At 28.6% G+C, this 15,132-nt stretch overlaps 2 protein-coding genes across 3 annotated transcripts in view; one reads left to right on the top strand and one right to left on the bottom strand.

Annotated features, from left to right (window-relative positions):
- Positions 1-282: 282 nt before the first annotated feature.
- Positions 283-3,577, top strand: LOC130899339 (40S ribosomal protein S3a). The gene is made up of 5 exons (XM_057809218.1): positions 283-448; positions 781-1,004; positions 1,060-1,262; positions 2,926-3,093; positions 3,370-3,577. The coding sequence occupies exons 1-5, from the start codon at positions 387-389 to the stop codon at positions 3,517-3,519; spliced, it is 807 nt and encodes a 268-aa protein (XP_057665201.1). The 5' UTR covers positions 283-386; the 3' UTR covers positions 3,520-3,577.
- A 1,721-nt stretch (positions 3,578-5,298) lies between these two features.
- The window catches only part of LOC130899338 (zinc finger protein castor homolog 1), a 158,336-nt gene continuing 148,502 nt past the window's right edge, over positions 5,299-15,132 (bottom strand). Inside the window, exons 13-15 of one of the 2 annotated variants that reach the window (XM_057809216.1) lie at positions 14,699-14,785; positions 10,828-11,772; positions 5,299-9,087 (exon numbers count right to left, since the gene is read on the bottom strand). In XM_057809216.1, the coding sequence (XP_057665199.1) occupies positions 8,816-9,087; positions 10,828-11,772; positions 14,699-14,785 (1,304 nt within the window). In that variant the 3' untranslated portion in view covers positions 5,299-8,815. The remainder of the gene's footprint in view (positions 9,088-10,827; positions 11,773-14,698; positions 14,786-15,132) is intronic. The other variant, XM_057809217.1, reaches the window with a different exon arrangement.

Raw genomic sequence — 15,132 nt, forward strand, 5'->3', positions numbered from 1 at the left:
ATAACAAAACGTAAGATAAATGTATAGAGTGCTGACTGTTCTTCATTACTATAGAGATAAGAAGCATTTAAAAAGTCAATTATTGTTCTTTCATGAGACTCCGTACTTTACTAGTTAATGTTCTGACCAGCTGATTCCAATTGTTTTAGGTTAGGTTGTTTTCGTAATTCATTTACTATTCGGCAATTACCACGATCAATTTGTACAACCTATGATCACATGATACAAATTGCTCTTTGGCCGTTACGTTCCGTGAACAACATACCGAACGCAATTATTAAGTTTTTGAAAAAATAACGTTGTTTGTTTGTCATGTGTCAATTGTCATTGTCAATCTTTAAGTGTCAGTTGCTTCAAAATTTTCTTTTGCAAGTACGATAGTAACCATGGCTGTCGGTAAAAATAAAGGTTTGTCTAAAGGAGGTAAAAAAGGAGTTAAAAAGAAGGTGTAAGTAAAAAATATTCTTAAATCGTTATTCTGTAGAGATTGTTGAATCTAAATTTTATATAAATTACGGATAATATTTGGAGATTAATCAAAATAAAACAGATACAAATTTCTTGATGTTTCACTACAACTTTGATAAACTGGTAAATTTGTCGAATTTTCATGCGCTAAATACAATACTTTTGAGTCTTATTCCTTATTTCAAGAAATTTAAACTGTTTTTTTTTCAAATTATCTATAGGTTAGGTTTATATTGTTTACATGTGGTACTATTAAAAACAGCTTATTAAGGTTTGTTGTAATTCCTTAGGTTTCATAACTTTGTGTTTTAGTGTGGACCCTTTCACAAGAAAAGACTGGTACGATGTCAAAGCACCGTCGATGTTCGCCACCCGCCAGGTCGGTAAAACTTTGGTTAACCGTACGCAAGGTACCAAAATCGCGTCAGAGGGTCTCAAATTCAGAGTTTTCGAAGTTTCTTTAACAGATTTACAAAACGATAATGACGGCGAAAGATCCTTCAGAAAATTCCGTTTAATAGCCGAAGATGTACAAGGTAAAAATATTTTACAGTTCGTTTATTTAAATTTTTTACAATTTTTTTTTTTTAGGTAGAAACGTTTTAACTAATTTCCATGGAATGGATTTAACTACTGATAAATTGAGATCGATGGTTAAGAAATGGCAAACTTTAATTGAAGCGTCTGCTGATGTTAAGACGTCAGATGGATATTTGCTGAGAGTTTTCTGCATAGGGTTTACGAACAAAGATCAATTTTCCAATAGAAAAACTTGTTATGCCCAACATACCCAAGTAAGTGAATCATTATTGTTTTCATCAAAGTTTTATTTGATTTAGCTTCATGTATACTTGTGCTTAAATCAGTTTATATGGGGTGATTTAACGTTTTTTAAACAAATTACGAATATATTTACTTTTTTTTTAATTTTAATAGATTTTTTTGTCTGCAGAGATTAATTTGTTTTTTTTTTAATTAATACCCTAAGTTGAAAATCTTTTCTATTTTTTTTTTCAAATATATCTAAAGTCAAAAACATATTTACTTTACAGGTATTTGTTGTTTTTACAACTTTTTCATTTATTCCTTTATAATTTTTTTGTATCTTATTCTTTTTGTCTTGTTCTAATTTGTAATTTGTCAAAATTTGGTTTCTCTATATCATTGTTTCAGTATTCTCTAAATTTTTAAAATTTTTCATGTACTTATCTATCTCAGTGTTATTATAATCTTATAAAAAGTTCTATATCTGATCCAGTTTCAAATATTTTTCCATTTCGTGCATTGTTTTCACATTTTTGTCTTGGTTTATTTTTCAACTTTCTTGGTCTTTGAGTTCTCATTATTTTTGGCATCTTCTTTCTAGGTTTTCCTTTCCTCTTAACGACATTTGTGATTGTTATGTCTTCAAACATTTTTCTCTCGTTTTCTTTGAAGTATCTAGATTTTGACCAAATATGGGCTCTTTATATCATTATTTTCAAAGTTTTTGGCTCTTCAAGCATTTCCAACTCTTTCAATCTATTCATCCTCATATTTTTAGGTTTTGACCAAATATGGGTTCTTTATAGCATTATTTTCGGCATTTTCTCTATAAATAACCCATGGGTCCCAACTTTCTCAGTCTTTGCTTCCTTTTACTATATTTCTATCTGCTCCACTTTCAATTAGTTTTCTTTCCTATTTCTTTTTTTTTCTTTGCTTATAGTGACATTTGTGGTTATGTCTTCCAAGTATTGTTTTTTATGTGTACTTTAGATACCTTTAGATTTTCACAAAATTTGATGTGTACATGTGATTAGCATTTTTTTGTGTTCTCTTGAATCATTTTATATCTGTTCCACTTTCTATTAGTGTTCTTTCCTCTTTTGTATTTCTCATTTTCTCATTATTGCTTACCTTAGAATATCTTCAGGTTTTGACCAAGTATGGTTTGTGGAGATTATTATTTTTTTTAGTGACATTTGTCTTTTCTATTTCCATTGTTTACTCATGTTTTGATCCATTTGTACATATCTATTCAATTTGGTTCCTATTCAATTTTTATATATACCATGTATCCAAATCTTCTTAGTATTTGTTTTCTCATTATTTTCAGTATTTTTTATCATTCTTTTCACCCTCATGTTCTTTCCAAGTCTTTGCATCCTCAAATAATGTTTTATATCAGACCCACATTCAATTAGTGTCGTTTTTATTTCTTATTTTTTCTTTTTAGTGACTTTTGTCGATTTTATGCCCTCTAAGGTTCATTTTTCTGGTTTATAATTTAATAATTATTTTTTGTTTTTTTTTCTCTACATCATTTTTATAAATTTTTTCATCTTTTTAATTTATTTATAGCTTATTTCATTTTCTTATAATCTATATTTTCATTTTTATTTTTTTCACTTTATTCTCTTTCAGTTTTGGACTTTTTCTTCTTCTATTTTATATTTTCAATAACGAATTTTTTAGGTTAGAGCTATTCGTAAGAAGATGGTGGAAATCATAACCAGGGACATTCAAGGCTCTGACATAAAAGAAGTGGTAAATAAGCTTCTTCCTGACAGTATAGCCAAGGATATCGAAAAGGCCTGCCAGGGAATTTATCCTTTACATGATGTATACATTCGTAAAGTAAAGGTGAATAAATTGATAATATTTATTTACTTTTAATAATTCCTTCAACAGTTTGTTTGAAATGATGATAAACACTCAGCTCGCATTGATACAAACATGATGAGACATTTTTGTTCCCAAAACGACGCAAATATTTACAGATCTGATCAAACTTAACCAAAATAAAACACGTAATTTGATTTAATCAATTTATTTTATGATTATTTATTGATTACTGTAATAAAAAATTTTATCTCTGATTCAAAAAGGGGTGATAATTCTCATAATATTTATTTGTAGGTCTTGAAGAAACCACGTTTCGAGCTTTCCAAATTATTGGAATTGCATGGTGACGGTGGTAAAAGCGGAGCCGGAGATTCCACTGGTGAAGCGGGATCCAAAGTTGATAGGCCTGAGGGTTATGAACCACCAGTACAAGAATCCGTTTAAAAATGTTTTGTATTTGAAAAAGTAAAAAATGGAGTAAATACTGGGTTATTTAATCTGATACATTTTTTTCTTTTAACCAAGTGGAAAATTAGTTGGAAAGTTTAATATGAGTTTACTTGAGAATTTGTTTTTTTTTTAGTTTAATTTTAGTTGAAAAGTTTTTCCGAAGTTAACTTGGTGAAAAAAAAAATGGTTTTTTCTAATTAAATTTAGTCAAAATTTTGATTTAGTGGAAAAATATCATTTCAGAGTCCTATTTGGTGGAAAATCGACTTTTATCAGAAGTCTCTTGGCCTGATTTTAATAAACAAATTATTTTGAAAAAATAGCCCAAAAATTGGCTTTTCCTAATTCAATTTGGACCTAAAAAGGGTTTTTTCGAATTTATTCTAAAAAATGTCTTTCTGAGAAATGGTGAAAAATTGTTTTTTCCTGACAACTTTCTCAAAAAAAGTCTAATTTGTTAAAAAATTGTTCTATATTTAATTTGATCAAAAGTTTGAGTTTTTTGGGGTTAATTTGGTCTGAAAATGTAATTTCAAAGTCCTAATCAGTGGAAAATTGACTTTTTTCAGTAATTTTTCAATTGGCTCAAAAAATCACTTAAATTCTCCATTTTCCCAATATTTGTCTTGATATGGCCAAAAGTTTGATTTTGTCTAAAGTATTATTTGGTGGAAAATTGACTTTTATCATTAGTCTCTTCAGAGAATAGATTTTCTGAGATAATTTGAACAGGAAATGGTTCAAAGTTATTAATGCTCCCAATAATTGTCCCTTAATTTGGCCCAAAGTTTGATTTAATAAAAAAAAAATGTTTCTATGTATAATTTGGTCCAAAACTCTTTTTGGTCTAAAAATGTCATTTTCAAGTTGAAAAATAGTCTCTTCTAAAAGTGGGTTTTCTGAGCGTAATTTTACGAAACCAATGACTATATTTTGAAAAAATATGCCCTTTTGATATGTTTCATCAAAAAATTGCTTTTCTGAATTTAATTTAGTCCATAGCTTGATTTTCCGAGTTTTTTCCTAGTCCACCTCGATGAAAATTTGGTTTTTGGCGAATTGAATTTGGCCAAAATGTTAATTTTGTCTAAAAATTTCTCTTCGAAGTCTTATTTGGTGAAAAATTGACTTTTCTCAGAAGTCTCTCTTAAAAATGGATTTTCTGAGCTAATTGGTTGAATAAATTACTTAAATTCTTAATTTTGTCAAAAGTTCAATTTCATCTGAAAACTTTTGCCTCTAGAGTCTAATTTGCCCTTGTCTAATTGTCATGAAAAGGTTCATGAAAGTATATTCGACAAAATCCATAGAGAAATAACATTTAAATCTAAATACACATTAACCACAAACTTTGAGTCAATTGATATTACCAACGATCTGGGTTTATTTGAAATATCCACCTTATTTAATAAACATTTTCCTTGATTTTTATGAATATGCCAATAAACGAATTCTATTAAGTATAAAACTGATTGCTGTTTGAATCGTTATGATCTATCTATCTATGATCATTTAGACATAAAAAAAGAAGAAATTTGATTTCATGGTGGGTTTCATAGAACTATTACTATATGGTTGGTTCACAAGAATAGATATTTATAAAAACTTTTTTCTATGGACCCTATTCATAAGTAACTTTATTTTTTAATTGTTCGAACTTTATCTGCTCTTTATTATATATTTTTAACCTTTCCCAATTTGATTCCTATTTCGTTTTTTGTTGTATGACAACTGGTATCATATATTTCAATTTATTCATCTTATTACTTTTTCTTCTTTTTTACTAGTGATTTGGCCTCCGCCTCTGTAGACTTTAATAATTAATTGATAACATTAAAACATAGATTCTTTGATATCAAATTCGGAATTTTGTGGTTTATATCGATGGGATTGCATAAGGAATTATTTGAAGGTGAAATAAAAAAAAGATTGTTTCAAATACTGATTTTTTTTTTAAATCTTACAATCACAGAGAATTAACATAAAATACACTCGTAAATAAAAATATAATAAAACATACAAATTTAGCTTAAACAATAATACAAAAATTTTCGACTTTCAAGTCAATATTTTCTATTTAAATCATTTTATGATTGAAAAAAATTACATTTAAAATAATTAAGAAATAATAAAATAAAGCGAAGATGAAAAGAAAGACTAGCTATGAACAAAAAAAAACAAGACATTTAAAAAAATCGTGACATTTTTCAAAAAAATTCAGTGCCGTTTGTAACTTTGATTAAATTTTTTAAAAATATTTTCGTTCCTACATACTAGGTTATTGTCTTTGGTTTTGAATATTTTGAAAAATGTCATGACATTGTGGAAGACTAAAAACTATTTCAAAAATATGGCAAAATAATTCACAATGAAAATGTACACGAAGATGCAAAATAAATAATTGTGAAAAAATGAAAAGTATAAATTAAAGAAAAAAAAGATCCTCAGATATGACACGTTATATAATCTATATATATATATCTACTCTAACTCTGGAAAAACCTGCTCTATTTTGTAAATATATACTGTAATATGGCACAATTGGTATATATATTTATTTATATATGGAATGACGTATTTCTTTTAAAAACTGTTTCTAAAAATTACTCTACCAAAAAGTACCAAAAAAGGCACAAAAATTTATATGTCTTCTCTAAGGCACTACTATCAGAAAAAGGCCTCTATTTCTAATACACCTACTCTAAAATCTATGTCTTTTTATTTTTACGAACTTTGATCCCTATGTTTTTTCTTCAAATAAAAAATATACTACTAATTTGAATAAATTAATTTTTTAAATAAGATATTAACAAAAATAAAAATTTATTTATATCTAGCATGAGAAACAGTTCGAAATTTATCTCACGAGAATTGATTTTAGTAACAGTAGAATGATAGACTGCAGACATTACAACATAGAGAAAAAATATTTCAATCATTAATGAGTGAAAAAAAGATCTCTATAAATAGGTTGGCAACATTGTGAATATAGCTACCACAGGCGTAAAGAATTGGTTCAAATGGAAACAAGTTAACCTAAAGGTAAAAATTTACTCCACAATGATCAATTTTTTTGCTTAATAAACACGTTTTTTATCTAATTGTTTTTATTTTTGATACAAAAAGCACTATAGAACTAAAATAAATTGTTTCACAAAAGCATAAAGGCAGTTTGCCCTTATAGACAACAATAACTGATTTTTATTTATCATATTACAGCCCAACATGGGAAGTTTGCTTATAACTAGAAGTTTTTAGATTGATATGGATATAAAAAAAATTTAAGTTAAAACAAAACAAAACTAATCAATGATTTATCACGTAAAAATTTGATCTCTGAGTTGTAACGTCTTTGAGTGAGACATAATTTAACCCAAACTTTCCTGAACTAAAAAGTGTAGTTGCATTGCTCGGAAACTAAACAATCAAATTGAAGATCATTATTTACAAGGTATAGAAAAAAAATTGAAATTCAGTAACAAGAATCAACGATCAAGATTGCACAATCAATAATAAAAAAATCTCATTGATTTTGATTTATTTATTTTTTTTTAATCTAAAGTTACTTGAGTAAGTGAGATATAAATCTAGTGTGGAAAATTTTAATTTTATCAAAATAAAAGTTAATGAGATATAGACTTACCCGAATTTACTATTAAACAAACACACATTACAGATTTGAGGTTACTGTGTATACAAAAAAACGACCACAATAAAAAATAAACGTAATTAAAAGAAATAACACGAATAATATCATATAAAAAAGTGAAACAATTTCTGATACATTTATCAGTAGATTACTTGATTTCTACTGGATGTTAGTTGTTTATGTGCTGACATAAGACATAAAAGTTCTGAGATTGATGTCTTAACCTACACTGGCTCTCTAGTGAGCTTTCGTATTAATAGTTATTGTTCCAATTTATTTATTTATTTCATTAGCTGCATACTAAATGACAGATACGTTCATAGCTGAATAATACAATGAAAAAGGCCATTTTCTATTGACAAGTTAATATGTATCCAATTAATTTCCTTTAAATCTAATTTGTCTATGTGCTGACATAAAGCAATATTCAAATATTATATTTACCAGGAAGATGTCTTCAACCAAATTGGTCACGTAGTGACCTTTAGTATCAATAGTTAATGTTCCATTTTCTAGTTTCTTCAGTAGCAACTGTTTTAGAAGCCATTTCGTGATAAAACTGGGAATAATAAGGTCTAAATAACTTCATAAACCACATAGAAACTAACGGCAAAAGCATTTGTTTACCCCATGGCGGCCATAACAATGGAAATCAGCGAATTTTGACAATTCATTAGATTGCTCATTGTATATATCAGACAGATGTCTTTAACATACACATAAGAGACAAATACGTTGTTGAATAGCTGAATAATAGAATAAAAATGGCCATTCTCTATTGAGATAAAGTTTGATATTAATTCAACACTAGATTATTTGATTTTCATTGAATTTTAGTTTGTCTATGTTCTGACATAAGTAAATATTATGATATCGTAGCTACGAGAATGATGTCTTCGACTATATTGGCTGTGCAGTGAGCTTTATTATTAATTATTTTTTTATTCCATTTATCTATGTTACTCAGAAGTGTATGTAGATATTTTTTTATCGAGTAGCAGATATGTTAGTAGCTGAAGAACACAACGGAAAGGTCCATTTTCTTCTCTATAGAAACTAGTTTTTCACGTTCAGTTTTTTATGATACAACTACCCTTTTTATGCTTGAATTATAAATAAAAAATTAATTTTTAAGTAATACTTTTGTTAGTTAAACTACACAATACTGTTTTTTTTTAAAAGGAAAATACATCATTAGTATTTTACAATTAATTTTTTTTGTAACAACTTTTAGTTTTATTCAGTTCTTGACCCTATTCTTGAAAGTAGAGTTTTTCAATATATATTTTGTTTTCTGAGATAGTTATTGTCCTTTTTTCAAGTATTTACAAGAAATTTACAAAATGGAAAATTTCGTTTGGTTTGTACAAAAATTATTTACAATATATATACTTCACTGATATACGATTAAAAATCGATTTATATATGTTTCAATATTACAAGAAATGCTTGTTATTATCTTTGTAATAAAATTCAGAATAATAATAATAATTGGATATATTATTTTAGTACAAATTTTTTTTAAATAAACAAACATTACCCTGTATATATAAAACATCATAATTTAATAATTATATTTACCAGCATTCAAAGTAATAAATAAACTCACCTCATAAATTAATATAATATATTTACACAAATTCACTCCATATGTCTGTACTTGTGTGCAGACATTTGTGCTAGACCCAGTACTGCGTACTGACACTGCAGACAATGATAATGCGTTTGTTTACCACTGTGTTGACAGTTCGGTACCCTACAGATTTGACTCGGAGTGAATTTTTCGAAACCTGCCGCTTGGATCGAATCCAATTTTTGGTGTTGACGTCTGTGGGCAACCACTTTATTCGTATCAGTACAGACGAAGTCGCATTTTAAACAATGGAAATGGGAAGCTTTATTCTGAGTTGCTCCTGAAATACAAAAATTGCAATTTCAAAGTGCAATGGAAGAAGCCATGTTAGACATTTAAATATGACTCATTTAATTTTTATTGTTAGCGAACAACATATACTGGTTTTTGGAGATTCTAAAAAATTTTACAGTTGTTTTAAATGGATTTTTATTTTGTATTTATATAAGTATCCATTAGAATAGTGACTAAGTGTAACGTGACGTAAATTTAAATATATAAAATGGATAAGAAAAATTTAATATTTTGACATGACATGGGCGTAACATAGTGAGTTAAATTTTTTTAATTTAGCTAAAAAAACATAAAAAAATTGTCAGATCGAAATTAAATCGTAAATTGGGACAAAATTTGACAGAATTTCTAAGGCTACAGACTCTTTATATCACTTGTAATCAATTTCCATAGAATTGGTACTTTTAATTTGGAAGTAGTCACATTTTAACTAAATTGTGAATATTATATTTCTAAACTATATGATGAAGAAAAATGTTCCTTTCTCTAATTTATTTAAAGCCACGGCACTGCATTACCTATTCAAGTGACAATGTTATTAACAAGTTAATTGACAACTACGAAATAATTAGCTTTTTCAAAGGATATTTTTGTTTCATAAATCTACTAAGAAATATTTTTTTAAGCTTGCATTTTCGTCACCTTTTGGTGATGACTTCATATTTAAATTAGTGTTTTTGGTGATACAGTACAATTAAATCAAATTCTCAAAATTTCCTAGGTAATCAAACGTTTTTGAAAATTTTTATATATCAGATTCTGTTTCGTTTTGTAAAAATAATCTTAATTAAAATTGAATTAGAAAAACTTTGAATTCTATTCTGATTTATATTCATTTTTTATATTATTTGCTATAGAAAAATTTTTATATAGTACGCCTATGGTAAAGCGGATATTACCGTCCGCCATATGCAATTATCTTCCCAGACACCAATCTTTTGGTTATGACCCCTTCCTTCAATTTTTAATCAATGTATCTAACTAGGATTAATTACATTACTTAAACAATTGCTCTAAACGAATTTTAGTTGTAGTTTGAAAATAATATTTTCGAAAAATATGATTTACTAATATTGTGAAATTAAACTAAAAAGAGATCCTACCAACTATTGTAGTTTTATATTCAACAAGGAAAGAGGCCATTAGGTAAAGACAATGTCAGTTGACATGACGTGATGAAAATAACAATTTTTGATTTATTTTCACTGTGGAGGATGTCTGTTTTCGATATTTCCACGGTTTAAGTGATATTTTCTGAAGTTTTGAAAATAAATATTATGTTTTACGGGTTCATTAAAATAATACATTTCTTTCTGCATCTTTGTAAAGATTTAAAAGTTTTACAAGATGGTTAGTGGGCATAAACAATACTTGAAGGTATTAATAATTTATTTGCAATCTTATGAATATTCTGGATGGATTAATAAATGTTTCGGTAATGTTTCCATTAAAATTGATTAATAAATTAAGATTTTTACCGTATTGAAAAATAATTATTATAATTTTACCAATTTATATTTTTTCGAATCTGATTTTCAAAATTCCATTGTTATTGTGTTAATATGTTTGAAAAATATAAAATTTGTAGATCTATTTTGAGAAAAAAAGTATATTGGAAAAATCATCGATTAAAGGCGTCTTTCTACTTGAATATTGAAGCGACTTTTAAAATATCTATCAGATGTCGAAATTGTCATTTGTCAATGTATAAATTTGTTTTACTTACCTAGATTAGCCGTATAAGCGCAGTCGACTCTACCACATGGTACATTCGCTCTATATTGTTGGAAATCACCTCCCATAAGTGTATCAAGTCTTTCGTGTCTAGCAGTATGTTGAACAAAACGAGTTTTATCACAAAAACTGTACCCGCAATCTTGTCTTTGACAATGAAAGTGCGTCTGGTGTTCCCTGTATCCGCAATGTTGATACTGGCAATCTTCGTTAAATCTAAATCTCAAATATCCTTCAGGTACCGGTTCGTCTTTCAAAATCCTCATCGAATTTTGAATACGCGCTTTTTTAGCTTCGGGAGATATGTCGTGAGGACTCATGGATCTTTTATTCAAATTGGCCGCCATGGCAGCGAGAGGACTCGTGAGATTTTCGCTTGGGTACGGGGATTGAGGAGTCAGAAGGGGACTTTGCATGAGTTGGGCATGTTGGAACATCAACTGGGAATTTTGGTAGATGCTTTGTTGTAAGAAAGGGTTTTGAATTTGTTGTTGTTGAGACATGATCGCGAACTGAAGATTAGCGGGGAAATTACTGAAATGATTGTAGGCGTCAAACGTTGGTGGTAAATAAGTTTCGTGGGATTCTTTTTGTTGATTGATTTGGGGGTTTTGAAGGGATTGGAGAGGAGCGACGGTGATTTTGCTTTCCGTGGAAGGTTTGGACGGGGTTGATGTCGTCGGGGTTTGCGGAGACGGCGGGGAAAACGATTGCGGGGAAAATTCTTCTTGACTTTGACTGTTCAAAGCTCCACTACTGTGTTTAGCTATGTGAGATAATAATTTATCTAGTTCGCTAAGGGCTTGGTTGCAAGCATTGCAGTGGTAGTGGTATTTGCGTTTCAATTTGCAAAAAGGTCTAGAACAACTCAGTTCAGGGCCGTACAGGGTGTTACTACCTGCCGCTTGCGGGATACTTTCGTTTAATTTAGACGGTTCTGTAAATAAAAAAAATAATTGTTTCAAAACTGAAAAATCACGACAAATTCGATATACAATATATACCGGAAGTCGATTGTAACTTTGTTATTTTAAATAGAACACCCTATATATTAATACATTTTTGAAAACTACGTAAAATTTTAGTATATTTTTGTCTGAAAACTTTTTCCGAAAAATGTATACATTTCGAGTTATTTTTTTTGTAAAAAATTTGACCATTGCAGGCCCTTATAAATTATTTTTTTACGAGGATACCCTTAAAGATATGAAAATGGTTTCCGTTCTGTTGCTTTTATCAAGGTCAGAAGTACTTGAATCTATGTTGAAAAATTTTTTATTTTATACAAGGTGCGTGTAAAAAGTGTTCAAAATTTAACTTCATAAATATCAAATTTCTTAATTTTTTTAAATAGAACCACCCAGTTTGTTCTATTTTATTGCATTCAGGAGTAAAAAATAAGGCAAATTCATGTATACTTCCCTATACATAAACCGTACCGTTATCAAGATATTAAATGTTTTCTGTAAATTTTTAGAGATGCATCTCGGTAACGTTAAGATTTAGGGATAGGAAAGTATATTTGAATTTGGCTTATTTTTTATCCCTGAATGCATTAAACAGAAAAAACCGGGAGATTGTATTAAAAAAAAAATGAAGAAACTTGATATTTGTGAAGTAAAACTTTGAACACTTTTTACACGCATCCCGTATAAATTAAAAAATTTTTCAACATAGATCCAAATATTTTTTTTGGGATCTTTTGTAAAACGATTGGAACGAAATATATAACGTTTAGTTTTCGAAATAACGGCGTGGTACTATAATTAAAGATGTCGTATATTGTGGTTAGAATTATGCGTTATGGAAATGCATTGTATCGTGCTGTAAAATTTTTTAACCTCGGACGATTTTTCAATTTTATGATACTATTGCGATACTATAAAAAAGCGAACCACCCTGTATGTAAATATCCATACCTACATTTAATAAATTCAACATGCACTGTTAATACTATTAAGCTAAGTTTGTTAGAAGCTACAGCTACAGAATTTTGAAAATATTGTTAAACATTTTTATATATATACAGAGTGTTCACGTAAGTTGGCTGCATACGGGACATAACTTTTTTATTATTAATTTTACGAAAAAAAGTTATTTTTTATAAAAAGTTCTGCATGGTCCAAAACCTAATATTCAATCATCAGATGTTAAATTTTTTCAGTCGTATACGAGGTTTGTCGAAAAATGTGATTTTTGCTTTGAAGTTTCTTCGAAAATTTTTTCTACATTTTCTCAGCGATTACGTTGGAAATTTCAGTTTGCACATTAATGCATCGCATTTATTAATTATAAATTCGATTAAATAATTCTAAATAAACTTTTAGAAACAATTATGATTCAGTGCATCCCAGATTAATTATGTATTAATGCAAACTTGAATTTCCAACGTAACCGCTGAGAAAATAATACTAAATAATAATAAAAAATAAACAACATTGAATATTTTAAAGCTATTTTAAATTCTAAATTCTAATTCTTTATAACAATTTTCGATATTGTCAAAAATGAAGGAACTCTAAAGCAAAAATCACATTTTTTGACAAACCTCGTATACGACTGAAAAAATTTAACATTTGATGATTGAATTTTAAGTTTTGGACCATGCAGAACTTTTTAGAAAGAATAACTTTTTTTCGTAAAATTAATAATAAAAAAGTTATGTCCCGTATGCCGCCAATTTACGTGGACACACTGTATATGACCTTGAGTTGTATAACGTATATTTTGGAAAGTTTTTAGAGAAAAAAACCATTTTTTTATCAGATTTAAAGCTGTTTGTTATAGTTTCAACTAAAAATCAAAAAAGTTATTTGTCTATGAACAAATTTCGTTATTACTTTTGTATTTTTTCTCGTTTACGTATAAGTACAAAAATTTTGGAAAAAAATTATTTATTTTCCAACGTAATCAGGCGAATAGGGTGGATGAGGTATCAATTCAGAGTTTAATTGATTAATTTTGGCCATTTCAATAACGGATGTGTCTTGATTAAACAACGTTTTATCCTTAACCAAAAGCTACAATTTTTGCTCGATTTTTTCGTTCAAACTTTGCAGTAATAATAGCCGATGATAGTTTTTCCTTTATTAATATAGACAATGAAAATTATCCCACGCACATCCCAAAAAAACCGACTTCTGCGGACGAAACAATCTTTGTCTTCTTTGGAACCGATTCTCCGTTTCTAGTCCGTTGTTTTGATGGTGATGGACGCATGGTTATAAAACACTCGATGAAAACATCTTCGCGACGCTGTTTTTGTTCTATTTTGAGCAAATACACGGCAACCATCTTGTCCACAACTTTCTCATGTCCAAATTTTTAGTTAATATGTCTGCTAGCTCAGGCGCTTCCAGTCGAGTATCATCCAGTACCACACAGTGGATTTTCCTCAACATTTATGGTGTAGGCACCTCATTTGGTCGACCGTTTCGATGCTGGTCTTCGCCATATTTAACTGTTGATATCTAAGGATCAGTCTCACCAAGAATAGAATCTAGTTCAGCTTTGTATTGTATCAAATGAAGATGACAAATTTTTTCCACTATTGATGGCTGTCATCGGTTGTCCATAAACAAAACTATTAAAGGATTAAGCCGAAGATATGGGATAAAAATTTATAAAAGAGAATCTGGATTCACGAGATGTATTGGAGAGACCACGTCGATTGTATGATGAAAGATCGATGGTTTAAATGGGCAAATGATGGAAAACCAACTTTTCACCGGAATTTTCAAAAAATGGCACGATATGTATAGAAAAAATGTTAATTTAAGTCTCGGTTTCATAGTTTTCATGTTAGTTTAGCATTTTTTATGGTTTTTTTAGTTGATTTTTTTGGTTAGTTAGTACTGTCGTACCTGAAACAGTAGTTTTATATTCTGGCAATTTTTGAATTTCTGTTGTCAGTGTAGATAAAGGATAGAAAGTCCCTGACGCCTTCACCACTAAAAGAGAGAAAAATAACATACTATATATACAATTAACAATAAAGTAGCGCGACCGAATATATTTGAAAGGTTAAGCAAAACTGATTTTGATTGTTTAATTGTTAATGGTAAAATATAAGCTGTTTTTTTTTATTCGAATACCCTTGAGTTAATTGTATTATTGTGTGCCAATCTATTTGTCAATTTTACTACGAACTACTCACTAAAAGCCGAAAATTGTGGAAAAATTTAGACGTGGGAAAGTTAAGAAACTATATTTTCAAAATGTCACTTGATAAACGATTTGTAAATGTTTGGAAAAAATATTGATAAAGGAGACATTTGATGACGATTTTTTTTTGGAA

The sequence above is a fragment of the Diorhabda carinulata genome, chromosome 11, assembly GCF_026250575.1.
Source record: "Diorhabda carinulata isolate Delta chromosome 11, icDioCari1.1, whole genome shotgun sequence".
Taxonomy (NCBI): domain Eukaryota; kingdom Metazoa; phylum Arthropoda; class Insecta; order Coleoptera; family Chrysomelidae; genus Diorhabda; species Diorhabda carinulata.

Bases quoted from the DNA above. Each gene is read 5' to 3' on its own strand.
- LOC130899339 (XM_057809218.1), top strand. From the start codon at position 387: ATGGCTGTCGGTAAAAATAAAGGTTTGTCTAAAGGAGGTAAAAAAGGA. The intron at 1,005-1,059 runs GTAAAAATATTT...TTTTTTTTTTAG, and splicing joins AATAGCCGAAGATGTACAAG to GTAGAAACGTTTTAACTAAT. The intron at 1,263-2,925 runs GTAAGTGAATCA...CGAATTTTTTAG, and splicing joins GTTATGCCCAACATACCCAA to GTTAGAGCTATTCGTAAGAA.